The sequence below is a fragment of the Halictus rubicundus genome, chromosome 1 (genome assembly GCF_050948215.1).
Source record: "Halictus rubicundus isolate RS-2024b chromosome 1, iyHalRubi1_principal, whole genome shotgun sequence".
Taxonomy (NCBI): Eukaryota; Metazoa; Arthropoda; class Insecta; order Hymenoptera; family Halictidae; genus Halictus; species Halictus rubicundus.
Window position 1 is genome coordinate 3104426 of NC_135149.1, and position 15791 is coordinate 3120216.

The following is a 15791-nucleotide window of genomic DNA, read 5'->3' on the forward strand; positions in this document are numbered from 1 at the left end:
GAACGATTGATGTTTCGGACACAACGAAGGACAGCGTGTGGGAAAGAAAGAGACGCGGAGAGTCCTTCACAGTGCGGACAAATAGCCGAATTTCGGGCAAAAGTCTAGATGTCGTTACTAATGTATATGTATTGACAATTACTCACAGAAAATGAAATTTAACAATACAATTAATAAATATGGTTATACATAAAGTTTATTGCTTATAAAATATAAAAAATATAACATATAAAGAAACAATACTATAAGGTATAAAAAATAGCAAACAATACAATTATAATTAAAACTTAAAATGACAGACACTTTTCAAAACTTTTTTATTTAAATTCGCAATAAAAATTTAAAATATGTGTCTTTATAAGCAAAGGACTCAAGCGCGTATAATTCCATAACGCTATTTCCGAGCGGTTCAAGTACCTACAACTCGAAACTTCAAACTGTTATATCTCATCATGGAAGTATCTGACAAAAAAATGTTTCAGACAAAATTGACTTGTTTTTTCCGGTAGAATCTAAATATGTAACATTTTATAGGGGGTTCCATTTAAAATTATAAAGGTACCTCCCCTCCCCCGTTAAAGGGGAAGGGAGGCCACTGCACGTTTATGTAGTCAGAAAGACCCTTCAGTTCCATGCAATTTAAGACTAAGAACTTTAAAATCGATGGCATAGTTTTCGAGATATTGAGCTGTTCAGAGTTATGTGGGCCACCCTGTATATAAAGACTGCCAGCCTTACGGGAGAATGTGTCGCTCGAAAAATGCGGCGTTTTCTACCGCTCTCTAGGATTGATTTTGGCTGGAGTAAGAAACAGAAGGCCAACAACGGTATTTCGTCGGTGCAGAAGACCACTAAGGAAATTCTCGTCGGTGAGAAGGTGAATCATCACGGACCCATATCGATTATCAAATGTTACATTCTCCGACCAGAGTTGGGAAAAATATTTATCTAAATAAAAATTTCGAATAACGAATAAAAGATAAAAAAATTTTTATTTCCTTATTCGAAGGTTCGAATAAAAAAAGTATCTTTATTCGACGAGTATCGAATAAATAATTTTATTCGTCGAGAATTTATCCGACGAATAAAGATAATTTTTTTTATTCGAAGCGGATTTATTCGAACTTCGAATAATTTTATCATCTTTTATCTGTATCTTTTATTCGAAGGCTTCGAATAAATCTTCGAATAACTTTTGCCGAGCGCCGAGCTTCAAAGACCCAGCGACGACAGACGACATACAATGTAAGCGAATGGAGAATCGCGCACGTATGAAAGTTTAAACTTTTAGATTTTTCAATATATCCTCATGAAATTGTGACGAGCGAATGGAGGTGATTTTCCTGATGAGAATTAGGTCAAATTCGAGTGTAATCGAACAAGTTTCACTGATACGTAATGTGACGATAAAAATTACAATCTCATTAAAGACAGTCCAAATGATGTCGTGTTTGGACTCATTTCGATCGGAACAAGCTCTACAACTCATTCGTCTTAACAATATTGTTCTGATTAAAAACATACAACCATAAATTGCCAATAATGCGCGATTCTCCATCCGCTTACAAAAAATTGTTCTTCCTTGAATGTGGATGGTACCATGGTATTGAGTTGTAAAAGAGTGTTAAACAGAGCTGCAATGCAGCCCATAAAAAATTAGTAGAACGGTGAAATAAAGAGTAAACTAGAATGTTTTCGAGTAAAATTATTTAAAAATAGTTCTAATGTGTTTTTAAAGTCATCTAGTAAAAATCTTATGGTGCTGAGGTGGAAAAAATATTTATTCATGAAAGAAAAATTCTTTTCATTAATAATAACAGTAGCTAAATATATGAAAAAATTTAAGATAGTGTTGATGACAATAGCTCATTATTAAATTAATATTCAGGTTGGTCGCTTTTAAACTTCGATATGAGATCTGTATTTGTTCGAATTTTTCTGGATTTTCCATTTTTTACAACTAAAGTTTGCAACTACAAACTTGGAAAAAAATAAAATACGTATCATTACAATTAATATTATTCTTAATTTATATTAATTAGAGATTTTGTACACAAGATTTACATGTTAGTTACATATTTCATATAAAACAATTAAGCCGTACGTTCTAATCCTGGTTAAAAAAATAATGTGCGTTCAGTTTTATGCTAAAAGACTGACCGGTTCTGTTCCAGGAAAGACTGACCGGTTCTGTTCCAGGAAAGACTGACCGGTTCTGTGCCATGCTAAAGCGGCGATGTTACGAAAGTGGGAACGCCGAAACCCCGGGCGTGAGCACTCTCATTCCTCTCTGATATTAGTTCGTAGCAGCGTCGAATTCAAGTTCGAAACAGAATAAATCAATAATAATGATTACTAGGAACGGCATTTGAACTATTTTTCTTCTGATTCAGCACTGTATATCTTACTCGATATATGTCCCAACTATCTAGCCGATAAAGTCCGAGAGCTATCCGCACTACCGTGGGTTATACCCCTGGAGGGGCCAAGAAGCTTCGCTTTCCTGTACAGTGTTTACTGGATATGTGTCCATAATACGGGTCTACCCAGGGACACTGCTGAACGTAGAGAAGAACAGCGAAACTTCTTGGCCCTTCACGGGGTATACCCCGTGGCAGTGGGAATAGTTCCGGGACTTTTATCGGCTAGATATTTGTACACATATCGAGTAAAGACTGTATCAGAAATGATTCCCTGTTCTATTGAAGACGCTATATATTTTCTGTTCATCTCTCTCGTAAGCACGGCTAAACATTCTTTCGTTGCACAATAAGCTGGTTCTCTCGAACAAAGCCTGTACCCGACTCGTTCTTCACTCTCAATTGAGTTAAACGGCTTATTTGCTGGCTGTACGAGAACGTAATTATTTTAGAAGAGGCATTGTGTACCGAAATGCAGGAATAGTTTCGTTGGAGTTTAATCATTAACGTCTTATATACAATATACACAAGTGTGTTTGTGTGTGCGCGCGTGCGCGCGTGTGTGTCTGTGCATGTGTCTATTTGGCAAGTAAGTATTTTCATTGCTATTATTTGTACCGTTGTTATTTTTGCTTATGCCCTTCTGCTATATTTATTTCAGTGTTGTGTTATAAATTTTCTTAATTTTCGTTCATTTTCTTTAGGATACCGTTTGTCTGATGTTTACTTTTAATTGTAATGTTACATTTCAATTGTAATGTTTAATTTTAATTTTAATTTTAATTTCAATTTTAATGGTCAATGTTCAATACTAATGTTTAATTTAATGTTTAATGTTTAGACGTCTTTAAGACGTCTGTGTGCTATCTGGGAGTATGCCACGCAGGCTAGAAGGAGTACAAAAGAGTAAAGAAAAATGGACAAAATATTAATTTAAAGCTTTATTTCGACGAGCACAATTAAAGTGCAAAACTGTAAAAATTGTTTTCAATCCCTATTTTCGATAAATATTCCGTATATTGTTAATATTAACGAAAATAAACTGCTGTGTTTTGCTTATCTTATTCACTTTGTAATTATTAGTACCCAATCTTTATCATTCCATTGAAAAATAGGTTGTATTATCACGTTTCATGAAGATTAAAATATTTCACTATTCTCCTGAAATGATTTATATATAAACATTATTCTATTGTTTTGGTTTTACATTACATATTTTTAGTGTATTTTACATGGTATACAGTTTTGTTCATTTTTTGTTTTTTCCATTATTTATGCTAAGTTTTTATGTATTTATATTCTATCTATATTATTTTGTAACAGAGTTATATTTATGTTTTGTAGAAATAAGTATAAAGAAATTTCGAATTGCGGTGGGGGAAATTTCAAAGTCAAATTAATTTTTTTAAATGGAACCATGTATTTTTTGTCATAACACGATAGCATTTTCCGAGACGAATTCAACGACATATCACATTATGGTATTTACTGTTACAAAACATTAGAAACTATATTATAAATTTGTAGCTTCTTAAGTAGGCAATGGTAGTACATAGTCAGTTGCCGGCTATTAGCTGCACACTGTAAACAAAGATCGACCTTCTTGTCATTTGTTTTGAAGAGTTGCCTTATTTGTCTCGAGTCTCATTTATTTTAGTTGAGAAAGTGCAATACTAGAGACTCTAATAATTTCGTTGAGTTCTGTTTGATGATTTCTAAGTTATCTCATTCCAGAACTTTCCCTTCGGGAAAAAGCTGAATTAGTTTGTCTGCGTGGTGATGGATATTTATTCTATGCAGAAGTGGCTCGGGAATTTCATAGGCGGCATCTTTCTCAACGAAAGCCAACAGTTAAATTAAACATTGATAAGCGCAAAAAATAATGAAATTATTTAATTAACTAATAAACAGAGCAATTTTATGTACCTACATTGAATAAAATTGCTGAGGATATGAACTATAAGTTTTATGTGTATTTATTTCGGTAACTTAAGAAACTTAAGGAGACATAAGGAGGACCATCTTTGTTTACAGTGTGCAGCTAATAGCCGACAACCAGATATGTACTGCCATTGCCTACTTGAGAAGTTACAAAATAATATAATTTCTAATGTTCTGTGACAGTAAATAACATTATGTGATACATATGTCGTAGAATTCATCTCGGAAAATGTTATCGTGTTATGACAAAAAAAAATATATAGTTCCATTTAAAAAAATGAATTTGACTTTGAAAGTTCCCCTACCGCCATTCGAGTCCTAAAAAAATTACATCATAAGATTGTCCCCTTCATACCGAACAATTTTTGTAAACAAATTTTGTCGTAACTTCAGTGCGTCACGAGATATTTTCGTTTTCAGATAAACGAAACACCTTGTATGTTCTTCAGTAGCTGTGCATTAAGAAAGCCAAAATAGAATTTTATTACGGTTTAAAGGAAACTAATAACTAGACTGCGCATGTTTATGCAATTTTCAATTTCTGTAGGCAAATTTTAGGAAAGAGAAAACAAATAAAATCTAATTTTCTAATTTTTGGTCGTCACCTTTGTAGATTTGAAAAAGATAAAAATCGCACTAAATTCTGTGGAATTTTATATTGTAGAATTTTTAAAAAATTTTCAGAAGCCATAAATGCATGAAGACCCACAGTGTACTAATAACATACATGTTTATTAGACTGTGTTCAGAATCTTCATCACGAGTATGACTCGATATTGTAGGGCATGGGGTTAAGCCGAGGCTGTTAATCGTTTCCGAGCAAAGATAAATGAAAAGAAGGCGAGATGATGCGCGTCGCGGTCGAAATTGCTCGGCCCCCGTGAGAGGATAACAATCGGTTGGCAGAAAATAGGAATAATCGCGTGTCAAGTGGAACGGTTACGATCCATTTGGTTGATGGTTGGTCGACGCACGTGCGTCGAGCAACGGAGCGACAACGGCCGATGGTTTTTCGAGCGGAACCGGGAGGCCGCTCGACCTGTCCTACAATTCCAGTCGGCCGAGAGCACCGCGGTTACTCGAAAAAAGAGCCAAATCCCTTTCGAAACGCGGCTCGAGGACCAGATAACAGCAAGTTGAACGTTATTTACCGTATGGATAAGGTTTGCATCGGTCTAGCCACCAGCAGCCATCTTTCCACCGCCATCACGGTCAGGTTCCCGATGCTGGCGAATCCCAGGGTGGACATGAACCAGGCGTAGCTAAAACAACACGAATCACATATCAGTCAAATATTTAACGCGTCGACTGCCAACTCAGCAACCCTAAAGATTGGGTGAGATCAAAGATTTTTCATTTATTTTGGTTGAGACCGTAGCCACATTTCTACCGATTAATATACTTCTTCGTTTTATTTATTTTCTTTTTGTTTTCGATCAACAGAAGAAATTGTGGCAACAGTCAACGCGTGTTCTTCAACGTACTCAAAAAATATGTAACTCGTGTAATTTTGAATGTTTTTACTTAAAAAAAAAATACTTTATGTACATCATGTATGAAGTAAATACGTGCGCAAAAAACTAATACAAAATATTTAATAGTTTTTCTGAAAAGAATTTTTAAAAACCGGAATACAGTGTTTACTCGATAAATGTCTACAACACTTCTGGCGAGGGTTATATATCGGATAGGAGAAACTATTCTTTGATTCACGCCGATCGTAGAAACGGACAGCAAAGCTCTAGAGGCCTCGGTTGTTCAAGAGTACATACTCGCTTGAAAAGTCGCGGGTTTCTCTCGGAATTTCATGAAAATCGATGTCTTTAGGTCGGGTGTATGTTTCCTCTCGTAAAACAAGGGATCGATACGCGGCGTTTTCGAACTTATGCCAACTCGAAATGATTTGAGAAGCGCGAGAATGGACAGTTTCGATCGCAGACCGCTGATTGTCGGCGACAACGTAATTATAGCGGATAACAGATTGCGGTTCGTTAAGCGCAAATGCCGAAGTGAGTGTCACGAGAGCCCCAGGGCACTTTCGTTTACCGATTGCAATTGAAATGACGTCGTCGTTAAAGTGAGCGTCCGTCGATCGGACTCGTTATTCGAACGCAAACACCTGACACATTTTCAGTTTCCCTTTGGCTCATTGTGCCAAATACCACGGCAATTAGTACCGCTCGCCACATTTTTCCTTGTCCTTTCTCATGTTTTTTCTTGACTTTCCCATTCGTCTCCCTTTCTCCGTTTTGGTTGTGACCAAATCTTCTGGCTTCGCCAAGACTCCGTAATTTACGATAAGGTAGAGTGACTATGTTACCGACAAAAATAGGCGAAAAATGGTTTTACGTGCCTCAACTTTTCGTCCTTATATGAGAATATTTTTCTCTGGGAAAGGGCTCATTCGGAAGAGAAAGGTTCAGTCTAGTGCGCGCTGGTCATGAGCTGACGAGATTATGCAGATATTTGGTAATACAAGCGTTCGAAGTAGGCCAAAAATTGACGATGTGTATGCCGTGAAATCCAAGCATTTTGATGCCATTGGATGAGTTTTCTGGATGAAATCGAGAGTAGCGTGCGCTGGAAAATATCTCCAGCTACAAATTGAGATATATTTTGTCTTGATTCTCTGCGAAATAAAGCCAAAAACTTGAAGCATGTTTCCGGCGTCAGAATTCATGATATCGATAATACAGAGCAAAAAATGTGACAAGTTTAGTCACAGACTAAAGACCCCTCGGATCAAGACCAAGACGGACCTTAAGTCTGTGAATGGAAATTATACAGCAGCTACCAACCTGCTGACACTGAAAAAGTCACGTGACTATCCCGGGCCCTTAATACTCTGAAATGGCTGTATAATGTCGGGACTCCGAGCTAATCACAACCGAGCTTCTTTCGACTGTGTTCGAAACTGTCGGGTACCTCCACAGAATCGGGATTTCCGAAAATGTCGGGCTGCCTGAGCATTCATGTGATGCGGATACCCGCCCGAGCTCGCTCGACTTTTTCCATGTCCGACTCGAACACCCCTAGCCAAATGGCGATAAGTTTCCTCGATGCAGTGGCGAATTAGTATCGTTTTATTTAAGCAATGATCGAATTTTAAACGACAGAAAACATTACGTGTTATGGTCCTTCCTAGTCTTTAAAGTCTTAAAGTTTTGCTGCTGAAAAATTGTACATCGCGAGCGATTACTATTGTGTACAGTGTTTACTTTATACAGGGTGTTTAAAAAAACCATTAAATATTTATATGGTATATAGAACACATTGTGCTGGGTAAAAAAGTCTTAATTAACAGAGGTCAAAAGATCAACCGTTTCTGAGATATAAACATTTTTCTTTGCTAACATCATTAATAAAGATATTAATGATTAACATCGTTGCTAACATACATAACTGACTGATTCCGAATGAAATCTACTGTCGGCACTTGAATGAGGACATTCAGAACGCGGTTTATAAACATTTATAATGCTAGCAAACAAAAATGTTCAAATCTCGAAAACGGTTGACCCTTTGACCTATGTTTACCAAGGCTTTTTTACTCAGCACTGTGTCCTATATACCATATAAATATTGAATGGTTTTTTAACACCCTATGTATGTCCTACATGGCTAACCGATAAAAGTTCCAGAACTATCCTCACTGCTGCGGGGTATACCTCGTGAGGGGCCGCAAAGCCTCGCTGTACTTTTCTACGTTCGGCAGTGTATCAAAAAATAGTTTTTCTATCCGATATATGTTCCTGGGTAGACCCGTTTTGTGGACATATATCGAGTAAACACTGTACAGTGTCCCAACGATTCTCTAAAACGATTCTCTAAATAACTGATGGGACTCTTTGAGTGAAAGCTCACGGTAGGTCTTGCATTCCTTTCGAAGCTTTGTTAGGACATGTTGCGCCTTAATTCGATGGTTCCATTGAGACATGGGGACACCATGATTTCCCAGAAGAATTTTATATCCAATTCAATATCTTACAGGCGCGGCAGCGTGGCACTAGCTTCCAGCTGATCGAGTCAGGAATGCGAATTAACGCAATTTCCAACTGAGGGTATTAGGGCCGTGCGAGCACTCGAAAATGCAAGTCGAGCTTAGCTCGGCTCGATTGTGCGAGTCGAGTCGAGTACCCGCACGAAGCGAGCGGCTCGCAACGAAGGGAACGGCTCGCAAACGAAGCTAGCGGCACGTATGAAGAGATCGACTTGAAATAAATTCAGGCGTAAAATGACATGATGCGAGTTACAGCGGGAAGATCAGCACATCGATATTATCAAGAATTTTAGTATATTGAGAATGCTAAATGTTATTATATATTTTGATAGTGAAATGGATATAATGTTGAGTAATGTTGATTCAGAATTTATATAACCCATATTGAAAATAATTATGCAATAACAACTGTTTCCTGGATTTATGTAAATAACTAGATGTGATCTGTAAAGAACGTTATTTTATATCATATATTCCTTTATATTATACTCCGGTTTACAAGTAGAAGCCTTGACCTTCGGGTCACCGTTTGTGTTGAAACTTCGCACACTTATAGATCTCGTTCTCCTGTTCACGAATATATACCATTATAGGGGCAAATACTCAATACTTTTCGATATATTGACGATTAAAGTTTCATTATTGCCTATGTAATGCCGTATTTTCTATAGGGTACAAAAGTCGTTGTGGCGCGACGGAAGCGTTCTAAGTTTTGAGCCGAACGATCAGTGTTCAAATCCTGCCGACCAATGCTTTTTTAAAATTTTATTATATTTTATCATTGTATGTTTATATTATTAATTTCAATCGATTAAGTTTCACGCATAAAATTGCATTTTGAATTATAAATAGCATGTATTTATTTACTAACAACAGGATTATTTACTATTATTATATATTATTATTTATATATCAAATATATATATTAAATTTTAAGAAGTTTTTTATAAATATCCTGTGTTAATTTTCCGGATTTCGAACAAGTTACTATTACGTTTGTATGCTGTGACATAAGTTCATCTACCTTTTTTTGAACAAGTGCAGTGTTTTCTCCCTTATATGTTATTGTCCTTTCGAACGTTGATTGATACTGACATCCAATGTTAGAATACGTGTGGTTCGATGCTGGACAATCCAACGATAGGGAAATTTTTGAAAATGTAAACCAGGTGTGCTTTCCAATGGAACTATTAAAAAACAAATGTTATGTGATCAAAGTGTATTTATACGATGTGCAAGGTGTTTCGCTTCATTATGTTTTGTTTGCTTCTACGACAAATACCACTGCTGTACATAACAGCAACTGTAAGTATTTAATCATAACTGTTCTACTTCTATTAGAAAGTAAATACATGTTATTTATATTTCAAAATGCAATTTTGTGCGTGAAATTTAATCGATTCAAATTGATAATATAAACATACAATGATAAAATATAATAAATTTAATAATAAAAGCATTGATCGGCAGGATTTGAACACTAGTCGTCCGGGTAAAAACTTGGCACGTTACCGTCGCGCCACAACGACTCTTGTAGCATAGAAAAAATACGGCATTACATAGGAAATAATGAAATTTAATCATCAATATCTCGAAAACTATTGAGTATCTGCCCCTATAATGGTATGTATTCGTGAACAGGAGAACGAGATTTATAAGTGTGCGATGTTTCAACACAACCGGTGACCCGAAGGTCGCGGCTTCTACTTGTAAACCGGAGTATAATATGAAGGAATATATAAAATAACGGTCTTTACAGATCACATCTAGTTATTTACATAAATCTAGGAAATAGTTGTTATTGCATAATTATTTCCAATAAGGGTTATACAAATTCTAACTCAACATTACTCGACATTATATCCATTTCACTATCAAAATATACAATAACATTTAGCATTCTCAATATACTAAAATTCTTGATAATATCGATGTGCTGATCTGCCCGCTGTAACTCGCATCATGTCATTTTACGCCTGAATTTATTTCAAGTCGATCTCTTCATACGAGCCGCTCGCTTCGTTTGCGAGCCGTTCGCTTCGTTTGCGAGCCGTTCGCTTCGTCGCGAGCCGCTCGCATCGATGCGAGTAGCTTGCATTTAATCTTGGACAGCGGACGAACACGATAATTAACTTTTCACTTAATGGAAAGATAGACGTTCATGTTATTATATTACGTTTCATAAATCAATTATCTTCTCCGTATATGACATAGCGACGATGGCACTTTCACCAAGCCGGCCATCGGGGAAAATATAAACATTTCCTTTTATCAAGGAAACGCCTGATCCTCTGGGAATGTAAATATAGATTTTACTCTATATTTGTCGCAAATGCCTAGCCCATAAAAGTCCCAGAACGTGAGGCGCCATGAACCGAGGCCTCTTGATCAAACAATAGTATCTCCTGGCCGATATATGTCCTTGGCTAGACTCGTGTTTTGGGCATGTTAGGCGTAAACACTGGATTACCTTGCATCAAGAAAACATTCGGTCTTCAAGGAAAATAAATAGATAAGTAAATAAATAATACTTTCCTTCATCGGGAAAATGTTCGGTCTCCGAGAGAAATATAAATATTTCCCTGTACCGAGGAAACACGTTTGTCCTCTAAAAAAAATTGAATTCGTTAGAAATGAAGCCGATTTCTACTCGCCCGATAAAGGATAATATTATTTATTTACTTATCTACTTATTTTCCTTGAAGACCGAATGTTTTCTTGATGCAAGGTAATCCAGTGTTTTCGCGATACATGCCCAAAACACGAGTCTAGCCAAGGACATATATCGGCCAGGAGATACTATTTTTTGATCCACGCCGAATTTAGAAAATGGCAGCTAAGCTCAAGAGGCCTCGGTTCATGGCGCCTCACGTTCTGGGACTTTTATGGGCTAGGCATTTGGGACAAATATAGAGTAAAAACTATATTTACATTCCCAGAGGATCAGGCGTTTCCTTGATAAAAGGAAATGTTTATATTTTCCCCGAAGGCCGGCTTGGTGAAAGTGCCATCGTCGCTATGTCATATACGGAGAAGATAATTGATTTATGAAACGTAATATAATAACATGAACGTCTATCTTTCCATTAAGTGAAGAGTTAATTATCGAGTTCGTCCGCTGTCCAAGATTAAAGCTGCGCCCACGAAAGCAGTTTCTTCGTCGACAAACATTGTTCGACGGGATCGCAGTGTTTGGGTTGCTCTCACAAAGCAAAAAAAATTCGAAAGAAATTTTACCCCGAAAGCTACATTTATCAACATTCCGCGGAGATCAAGGGGGAAAGAGTTTTCCTTCTTGTTTCGATCGAGACACGCAACGAACCGTATCGAGTTGTTCATCGATTATCCGACGAAAAACTGCGACTTCGTAATTGTAATTTTTACACTTCAGAATCCAAAGGGCTCCTTCTTCTTCTTGATTATTATGTCTGTCAAGATTTCTATCGATTCTAAAATTGAAAGATACCAGAGTTGGGCATTATTTTGATAAAAAATGATTTAAATAACGATTCGAATAAAAGATGCTTTATCTTTATTCGTTATTCGAAGGTTCGAATAAAAATAGTATATTTTTTCTACGAGTATCGAATAAATAATTTTATTCGACTTGAACTTATCAGACGAATAAAGATATATTTTTTATTCCAAGCGGATTTATTCGAACTTCGAATAATTTTTATTCTTGTGCCTTTCACGACACATTGTGGTGTTTACGCACCACTTTCACGAACAGGGCTTTAACAAGGTTATGTCCGCTATTAGTGCGACGGACCTGCCGTCTATAACGAAGCTGAATGAAGCTGAACGAAGCCAAGGAATGTGGAGAGAAATTTTGGTGCCAAATTCAAAGCAAATTGTTTGCTGGTTGTATTCGAAGCCTTCGAATAAAAGATACAGATAAAAGATGAAAAAATTATCTTTATTCGTGGGATAAATTCTCGTCGAATAAAATTATTTATTCGACAAAGATACTTTTTTTATTCGAACCTTCGAATAACGAAAAAAAAAAAATTAATAATTTGTTATCTAACTAATGCCCAACTATGTCTGGAAGTAGCGCATTCGATTTCCGGTTCGGCGAGGCGCATATTTTGCTATAACTTTTGAACTAAAAAAGATATCAAAGTAAAATTTAAACTGAAAAAATTAAAAAGAATCGGGTTTAATGGTATGTAGTGAAATATATTTTGTATTTTTAAATAATTCTTTTTGTTTTTTAAATTTAATTACCCTTAAAAAATGTTCAAAACTAGTTATTATAAATATTGTTGTTCAATCTTTTATCAATCCCAAATAATTAAATTTATTAGAATATATACGCTGCAAATGAAAAGCAATATCAGAAGTAGATTGAATAGGTAGCTATTAAATAGTCAAATGAAATTAGTGATATCAACGTCGTATTTTATTAAATTAAATTTAAACTACGTTCTTACGTTTGGCTAATATTGAACTAATTTAATTTCTTATAATTATGTTATTACACTGTTGTAGTTGTAATTGCACAGGGAAGAAGACTGATGTAGTAGAAAGACCAAGAAAAAAGTGTTTAACGAAAAAAAAAAATCATTCCATGCGGGATTCGATCCGGGACCAAAATATTCTCAGCCGGAAACGTTACACGTTATTATTATTATTACATTACGTCTCCTTCGATGCACTCGCGTAACATCCGTAATGGAATCAAGAGGAAACAACATTCTTTTGTTTCATTCATCATATGAATCCTCGACATGAGATTTAAAATTGTATCAGCAACAGCGCCATTGTAGAATATCGGTTCCACAATATTAGTTCTGGATGATACGGTAGGATGTGACACGGAATGGTACGGGGGCTCTAGAGCCCCCCGAGCGTGAGACAGAAAATACATGATTGGTGATTGGTCTACTCCTATAACTCGTCTGTGCTGTTAGCTAGTTTTCTTCGTTGTACTTTGTTCATAGTTTATGTTTTTATTTGTATAGTCCATGTGTGTTAGGTATAGTGTATTTGTTAGTGTATTCGCGTGTTTAATTAAGTTTATTAGTGAAGTTTATATAATGGAGGCTTTCCGAACAAATCAAGACTTGTTCTACATTTTAAAGAACTCGGATAAAGACTTAAGTTATAACATATTTTTATGTAAAAAGATATGTGAAGTACTGGATATTTCACCAGAATATTTTAACAAACTGAAGGTCAGTTTAAACAAACTATGTTGTAAATTAAAAACGAAATGGATCCAATCATGTTATATTGAAATATACACAGATAAATTTGAACAATACGCACAAAGCACAGCAAAATATTTTATTAACCACAACGTGTGGTATTATATCCCAGCCTCCATTCATAAATTATTAATTCATGGAAAGGAGATAATATAGCACGTATTACTTCCGATTGGCCAATTATATCTGAAGAGGCTCAAGAAACAAGACATAGCGATTTAAAAAAAATTAGGACCAAAAATACTCGGAAAATTTCTAGAATCGCTACAAATGAAGATACACTTCACAAATTGTTATTAACATCGGACCCACATATTTCATCCACGAGAATAAGATCTTATAAGAAGAAAATCAAACAATTAAGTCCAGAGGCTGAAGAATTATTAAAAAAATAAATAAAACAAAAGCCACTTGTACCTACTTCTTCAAAAACAAAATGGTAAGATTAATTGGTATACTTCTTATTTTATCTGTTGGAATTTATTTCATAAATAGAACAAAATGAATCTGTTATTTCTTTAGAAGGAAGGATCGTTTGAATCGGCTTTTGATATACATTGTATCTGCAGTTAATATACATTGTATGTTGTCCCCGGCATGGGACCCTCGATCCTCTGATGTTCATATTGGACTGTTGCTCCTCTGTTTCGTTTTCTTGTTTCATTCGGGACGTTTCTCTCAAACCGTAAAGACGTGTCTGACGACGTGCTTTTAGAGAATCTATTGAAATATAAATTCTATTTCGTATACAGATAAAGAGTGTGATTTCATTATATATACCCATATTCCAATGTTAGAAAAATCGAAGTAAACAAACGGTCGAGGCAGACCATGTATCTTTTGTCAGAGCGTTGCCCCTCGCAACTGAAACAGAGGCATACTGTCGAGCGCGTCCTCACGGCTGCGGATTTTTGGGACGGCGGTCATTCTTATTCTGACTGTCGTCGTGTACGTTTGTTGCGAATAAAGATTCATAGCATATTGTAATACGCCCACATTTATTTAAGTTAACGATATCGCGTTATCTATCTCTTTAAGACTTTCTTACATATCAGAAGCGGGATTAACCGTGTGTGAAGTGCGCATTTTTGGAGTACACTTACGTGCATTTTGTGTACAAACTGTTAAGTGCTCCAGACTATAAAGTGTGCGGTTAGTGTAAGGGTTAGTGAGTAACCAGTATTAAGTATAGACGTTTTAAACTTTGAACTCTGAACTTTTGTGAACTTTGTTGTACGTGACAAGACAATTCGAATATGGAGCGTGCATCGTGTAGCCGTGACGGTGACGAAAGGGTACCCGACGCCTTGGAGTCGCGTCTTAATAAATTGGAAAATCTGATGGAGGAGTTTTTAAAACGCTCTCGTTCGCGTACACGGTCGCGTGTGTCCCGACGGCGGGATTCGAGCTCGCGTTCGCGTAGCCCCGAAGTACGGTCGCGAAGCCCGCAAAGACGACGCTCCGAGTCGCGTAATGTTCGGCTTGATCGTGCGGAAGAAGACAGCCTGAACACGCGTAGCTCCGCGTCGCGCGCGAAGTCACCGCAGCATGTGCGTCCCGGGGATGAACAATTGATCCCGATATACGATCCATCGAAAGAGGATCTTTCGATTGAGAATTGGGTTCGCCACGTGAATGAGTTGGCGTCGCGTTTCGGTTGGGACGATCTCAGCGTGATGCGGTTAATCGCGACACGTTTACGGGGGCACGCACGCCAGTGGTACGATACGCGTGTGCGAGTCGCGACTACCTGGTCGGAAACGAAAGTGCTACTTGTTGCGCAATTTCGGCGGACAATGCCATTTTCGAAATTGCTCTGGGAAGCAGATTTATACGAAGCAAGGCCAGGACAATCGTTGGGAGATTATTGCTTCCAAAAATTGAACCTTATAAGGCGCCTGGACATCAATGTGCCGGACGACAAGATTGTGGACACGGTGATTTTCGGCGTACCGGATGAAACGATCGCCAGGACATTGAGATCGGCGAAACACACCGACCCCAACGACTTATATGCGTCGATGTGTGCGATGGGGAATATGCCTGGTAAGGACGAGAAGAAGACGAAGCAGGAACGCCAGGTAGCGGTTCGCCCAGCAGCACCAAAGTACGGCGTAAACGAAAAGCCACGGACTGTGGCATGTTACAATTGCGGCAAAACTGGTCACATGGCAAGGGATTGCAGAAAGCCAAGAGCGGAATGCGGCCTGTGTAAGA

General features: G+C 37.0%; 1 protein-coding gene across 1 annotated transcript in view; it reads right to left on the reverse strand.

The window, feature by feature from the left end:
* The window catches only part of LOC143353168 (parapinopsin-like), a 53902-nt gene that overhangs the window by 19489 nt on the left and 18622 nt on the right, over positions 1-15791 (reverse strand). The window contains exon 3 of the mRNA XM_076786281.1: positions 5513-5623. Coding sequence (XP_076642396.1) covers positions 5513-5623 — 111 coding nt within the window. The remainder of the gene's footprint in view (positions 1-5512; positions 5624-15791) is intronic.